At 37.4% G+C, this 6,113-nt stretch overlaps 2 protein-coding genes across 2 annotated transcripts; one reads left to right on the top strand and one right to left on the bottom strand.

The window, feature by feature from the left end:
* Nucleotides 1–653: 653 nt before the first annotated feature.
* Nucleotides 654–2,537, bottom strand: LOC126691954 (uncharacterized). Its single transcript, XM_050387287.1, has 3 exons — nucleotides 2,189–2,537; nucleotides 1,563–1,928; nucleotides 654–1,475 (listed from the first exon to the last, which is right to left on the bottom strand). Exons 1-3 carry the CDS (start codon nucleotides 2,405–2,407, stop codon nucleotides 843–845), a joined length of 1,218 nt encoding a protein of 405 aa, XP_050243244.1. The 5' UTR covers nucleotides 2,408–2,537; the 3' UTR covers nucleotides 654–842.
* A 627-nt stretch (nucleotides 2,538–3,164) lies between these two features.
* On the top strand, nucleotides 3,165–5,395 carry LOC126691953 (expansin-A16-like). Its single transcript, XM_050387286.1, has 3 exons — nucleotides 3,165–3,378; nucleotides 4,135–4,456; nucleotides 4,841–5,395. Exons 1-3 carry the CDS (start codon nucleotides 3,165–3,167, stop codon nucleotides 5,148–5,150), a joined length of 846 nt encoding a protein of 281 aa, XP_050243243.1. The 3' UTR covers nucleotides 5,151–5,395.
* The last annotated feature ends 718 nt before the right edge of the window (nucleotides 5,396–6,113 follow it).

The following is a 6,113-nucleotide window of genomic DNA, read 5'->3' as shown; positions in this document are numbered from 1 at the left end:
TTGTCCTGGACATGAGATATGCCTTTACACCAAAAGGTTTTGGAAATCAATTATATACTGTTTTGCCTTTAAATGAGAACATTGGCAGCTAAAAACAATCATTTATCATTGTTAATTCAGATAAGGAATATGATAGCAATCCATTGTACAAAGAAGGGGCATGCTTTGTTCCACAACAGCAAGCTTAGGTCACTCACTCTTTCTATGTATGCGTGTAACAAGTTTGGCCACAAAGGGGAAAATATGCTTGAGCAGAGCACATTATTTGCTTCAACTTTATTTAAGAACTTGATTGAGTATGTGATTTTATTAAGTTAAAACCAGAGGTCCCCCACCTATGTGATTTAAAAATTGCATGACCTCTGCCCAGTAAATACAAACAGTGAGAACCTTCTACTATTCTCCAAGTACAATAGTCAATCCATGCTTCAAATGAACATCTTACACATGGTAGAGCTAGTATATATTAAACCATACAAACTGAACGGAAGAATCTATCATATGTTCAAAGTTATACAGAACATAGTAAATATGATAATTTAATTCCTAACTTGTGTCTAGCAAACTCAACCATCCATCACCAAACTCCAGCTACCAGCAAGAGAAGGGCTGAATTCTAAAATATTAAATGCAAAATTCAGATAAAAGAAGCATTGGACAAACATATATAAATATAACTTAAACACAGGAATGATGAGCATTGTCTTACATACACACTCATAACAAGCATTAGTTTCTACCAATAAAAAAAAGAAAAAGATAATAGTGCAATAGGTACAACACTGAAAGTTTGATTACTACACCAAGCCTACACAACCCTATCGAGACAATCTATTGTTCCTTCACGAAAAATGATAATCAGGGTGCCTTTGGTACTCTTTTTCTAGCCACTTCAGTTGGATGTCCTTGTTATCGGAAAGTGCTGCAAACATGTGTCTACCCGGCTCTTTTTCCATGAAGTAGATGGTGCTGAACAAATGAAGGTAATGACCCGAGTACACCCCGGGAAGACTCAACACCATGTCCAGAATTTCTTTAGCCTGAGCCGTTGCTGTGGGAGCAGATGGTGTACAGGCACTTAGACTAGATCTTTCAACAATAACATTTGAGATACTCTTCAAAGAGTCCGACATCTCTTGCGCAACTGAATGTTTTTTTTTTGGTTTCTTGCAAATTGGCTTGAAGATGTGGACACTAGTTGCTAGGCCTTTCCCCTTATTCACTGCTGGTCCTGCCCTCGACGATGATGGACCTTCAACCTCCATTGCGTCAATATTCACAACGGGTTCACATTGGGGGTCAACAAATTCTATACTATTAGCGGAGTCCCCAGACCCTTCGGTGGTTTCCGTTGGTATTGGACCACTCGTGCAGAATGCATTTTTCCCCGTTGCAACCGTGCCTCCAAACATGATGTTTAGGAGCTCACGATTCGGCAAACCATGCGTTTTAAAGGTTTTTGCATCGGGACATGCCTACATGTGGACAACAAGTAGTTAGAACACAAGAATATAGTTTTAGACACTAAAATTTTTCACAATTATGCATTGATCAAAACTAACCGCAATCTTTCGGTTCCACCACTCATCAGGTGCGTCAAACATCCCAGTTCCAGGATCATAACCCAATCCAGTCTCATTCTCCAAACACTTGTTATAATTCTTCCACCTTTTTCTCAAATAATCCCATTTGTTTTTAATCTGCAGCCAAGTCACCACTTTTCCAATCTCACCCAACTGCTGAATCACTTCACTAACCCCAATTTTGGACAAAAATCCAGTGGCCTTCCTTTGGCCCTCCATGACTTGAACAGCACAAAACCGACAAAAAGCCTCTAGTTCCTTAGGGTCTTTCCAGTCAGCTCTTTCATCATTCCTACCACCGTCCATCGATTTCTTCTGCTTAACCATTTTTCCTACAACTTCCTTCTATACTCATTGAGGCATTTAAACAAACAGTTCGGGTGCATTTTACAATCAGTTAGGCAAAGTAAGAGAAATGGTATATCCAAATGCAAAGTAAACAATGGTATATCCAAATACAACAGAGGTACTAAGAGAAATAATGGTATTAGACAAAGGATCAATAAACCCACACTAGTGTCATGGAAAACACAACAGAGAACCACACACAAACGGTTAAACCCAAAAAACCACAAATTGATGAAGCTTCATGGAAAACAACTTACCGGTGAATGCAGAGATGGGGAGTGGCGGCGACGATGACCCAAGCGGAGAGAAGGTGAGCTCGAGCGTTTGTTGAACAGTGGGGATCTTTTCTTTTGGTTCTGCCTACTGGGTTTGCTTTCATCAACTGCTGTGCTCTGTTTTGATATCTTTCTGGTTGGCGGGTAGGTGAACGACAGTGAAGAGGAATCGGACGGAGCATTGAAGGGGATTGAAAGCATTCCGCCACTGGTAGTTGAGAGAAAAAGCAGAAGCCTTGAGAATGGACTGCGTACCGTTGATATGCTCTGTTTTGATAGCTTATTCTTGTGCACCGTTTTCCTCAGCACTTTGAGCCATGAACAGTACGCGCAAGTGGCAATGCGTTGATTGTTTCAGCTCTTGCATTGAAACGGTGCGTAGAGATTAATAAATGAAACGGTGCGTGTAGGAGAAAACTTGCGTTTCTCAGCAGCAGCTCGCGTGCGCGTGGGTCCCAGCTGAAGGAGAATGAGGCATGTATAGTACAACTTCCATCCTACTTTTCTTGGTTTAACATGAATCAAGATGTTAGAGAAAAACAAAAACTATGTAGAACCAATCATGTATTTACCGGAAACAAAAAAAAAAAAAAAAAAATCGAGGAACAGACTACTATTTTGAGGAGAAAGTTGTTACAAAAATAGAGCGCGTTGTTATTTCTGTTCATGAGGAATGGCGCAGCATAAACATCATTTACTATTAAAACTGCCCTGTTAAATACCATCCTACCATTTTCTCAAAAGAAAAAATACCATCCTACCAAAATTATCGTTTAGCCAAATTTGGGGTAACAAACATTAACTAAATTTAATACCATATATACCCGGTTCCTGGTGAGTATCTAAGTTAAAAAAAAAAAACAAAAAAAGTTTTCTTACAAAGAAAAAAAAAAAACTACAGAAGAGAAATCAAAAAAAAAAAAAAAAAAAAGCCAGCAAATTACCTCTTTTTGACCCCATGGCACTGCCATTGCAAGTCCTCTTGGTTTCATTGTTGCTGCTCATTGCAGTGCCTGATATCTATGCCACTGTTCACCATGGTGTGCACCATGCAGTTGGATCACGAGGCCATAATCGTATAGTTATGCCCAAGCACCATAGGCCAAAGTTCAAGCCTGGCCCGTGGAAGCAGGCCCATGCAACCTTCTATGAAGGCGGCCCAGGATCCTTCGGTATGAATTATATATGAATGCTTGTTTGTTTTATGTTAAGAAAATTGCCATTGCTTGGTTTTTCTTTTGTGTTTACATGAAAAGAAAGGAAACTAATGAGAAACTAGTCAATTATTTGTTCTGGAATTTCATCAAAAATTTTCTTTTCAAAATGGATAAGATTTTTAGTGGATAAAAAATGTAAGAAAACCAATAGTTTATTTAATCCACTCAAATAGATGTTGAAGCTCCATAGAAAATTTGAATGAGTCCGCTAGTTTGTTGTTGTCTTATTAAAGCTGGGTTTGGATACGGATGAAAAGCAATGCGTTTTGTGTCTGCATTTTTTTTTTTTTTTTTTTTTTGAGCCGTGATTTTTTATTTTTCTATCAATGCACTATTCACACAAGCAAAATAAGAGATGGACAGTGCACACCAGTGAGTCCCGTGTATTGTTCACGAGACCCACAAACGTTACTTTTCAGCTACTTTTTCATTAAAAATGGGTTCTACGGTACTATTCACACATTTAAAAATTATTTTGCTACGGTGTTTTCAGTTTTCAGCAAAATAAGCTATATCCAAACAGATTCTTAAAAAAGCATTGCTTCAAAATTGCTCAACATTTTTTCAAAAAATGGATCTCACGACTCTTGATTTTTTCAAAAAGAAAAGCATTGCTTCAAAATTGCTCAACATTTTAACAAACTTGCAATTAAATTTGTTTTCATGTATTTTTGCAACTGACATTTTTGAAAAAAAAAATTGATTATATAGGGGGAGCTTGTGGTTACGATGATGTAGTGAAAGATGGCTATGGGCTCGATGGTACTGCAGCAGTGAGCAATGTTTTGTTCAACACTGGGCAGGCTTGTGGCGCATGTTATGAAATCCAATGTATCAACTCCCCTCAATGGTGCAAACCAGGACAGCAATCTCTTTTTGTTACAGCGACCAATCAGTGCCCACCAAATTACTACGAATCAAGTGACAATGGAGGATGGTGCAATGAACCACGTGAACATTTCGATTTAGCCGAGCCTGCATTCCTTAAGATTGCTCAGTACAAAGGTGGCATAGTTCCAGTCCAATACCGCAGGTTCAATTCTTTTCTCATGCTCTATCATACTTGTAAAAATTTTGTGAAGTGAAATATAAAACCCACATCATGATTAACAGATATGTCAACGTTTTCAATGGCATGTGCATATCAATTTGACAAAGAACTTTTTGTTCACCTAATACCAATTTTTTTCATTTCAGACCTATAACTTACATTTGTTTGGATGGATAAAATGGAATGACTAGATTGAAAAGTTATGTAAATTAAAGGAGTGAAATGAAAAAAATGAAATTATAGGGACAAAAAATGAAAATATAATTATAGTTTGTAGTTTAGTAATGTTAATATGATTCACCTTGAACCCCAAAGGATTGGCTTAGTGGTTTCTAAACGTGTGATGAGTTATAATATTTATGGCAGGGTTCCATGCCAAAAGCAAGGAGGAATTCGATTCACCATAACTGGAAATCCTTATTTCAACCAAGTCTTAGTATGGAATGTTGGTGGAGCTGGAGATGTGGAAAGCTTGCAAGTTAAGGGAAACAAAAAACTGAAATGGACACCAATGAAGCGAAGCTGGGGTCAGAAGTGGGAAACAAATGCAATGTTAGTTGGAGAATCACTGACTTTCCGAGTTAGAGCAAGTGATGGTAGATACTCAACCTCATGGCACATTGCCCCCAAGAACTGGCAGTTTGGTCAGACTTTCGAAGGGAAGAACTTCAAGTAGAATATACAAAAACCCCACATCTTCTTGCTTGATTGCTTAAAGTTTGGTGCGTCTCTTATATTTGCTGGCTATGAAAAGGTTGTGCCTCATGGTACATTTGAGGCATTCTATTATATTGTATTCTGTTGTTAGACTTACCACAAAGGTAAGAAAAGAAAAACTATAAATATAGATGATTATGCGAGTGATAGAGCCAATATGAGTGTGGCTTACACCGTATTATGATTTATGTGTACTATCACCTGTATTCAGCTCATCCCTAAATAATGGGTTTGATTTAAAGGTGGTAGAAACACTGGCGGCATGGCTTATTTTTTAAAAAAAAATTAATGGATATGTTTGCTTGTTTGGTTCTCAGTCATTTTTTCTCTCCACCTCTTGCCTGATTGCTTAAATTTTAGGTTGAACTATTACTCTGTAATCTTTGCTAGCCAACCTTATCTTAAAGGGAAAAGAAAAAAGGGGTCAGAATTTTATTATATACATATTTATCCAAGGAATCAAAATTTTATTAGTCTTAGAACTATCGTATAATATATGATAGGTATAACTGTGTTTCTTTTTTTCTTTTTCTTTTTTGTGGGGGATGGTACAAATTGGTATGAGTATGACTGTGTTGGTTGCAAGGAATGGTTAGAAAATCTTAAAATTAAAACCAACGACGTCCACCTCAGGTCCAAATCATGGATTCCAAAGAATTGTATGCTCATGTATGGCCGCCAGGAACAGAACCAGAATTTAAACTCAAGGGGCCAAGCTAGGATATATGTAATGTTAATAAAATTGTTATATTATGTTGATTAAGTTCCCTAGTTTCACAGTAATATACACTCCACTCATTCACCTTAGCACTAATTTATTAACACAACTATTTAATTTCACAAGGCCCCAACTTTGAACACAACTAGGGAAATTATACACAACTAATTTATTAATTTCACCTTAGCACCTTAGGAAAATTAT

The sequence above is a fragment of the Quercus robur genome, chromosome 7 (assembly GCF_932294415.1).
Source record: "Quercus robur chromosome 7, dhQueRobu3.1, whole genome shotgun sequence".
Lineage (NCBI taxonomy): Eukaryota > Viridiplantae > Streptophyta > Magnoliopsida > Fagales > Fagaceae > Quercus > Quercus robur.
Note: the sequence above shows the minus strand (reverse complement) of the source record. Positions and strands in the feature narration are given on the sequence as shown.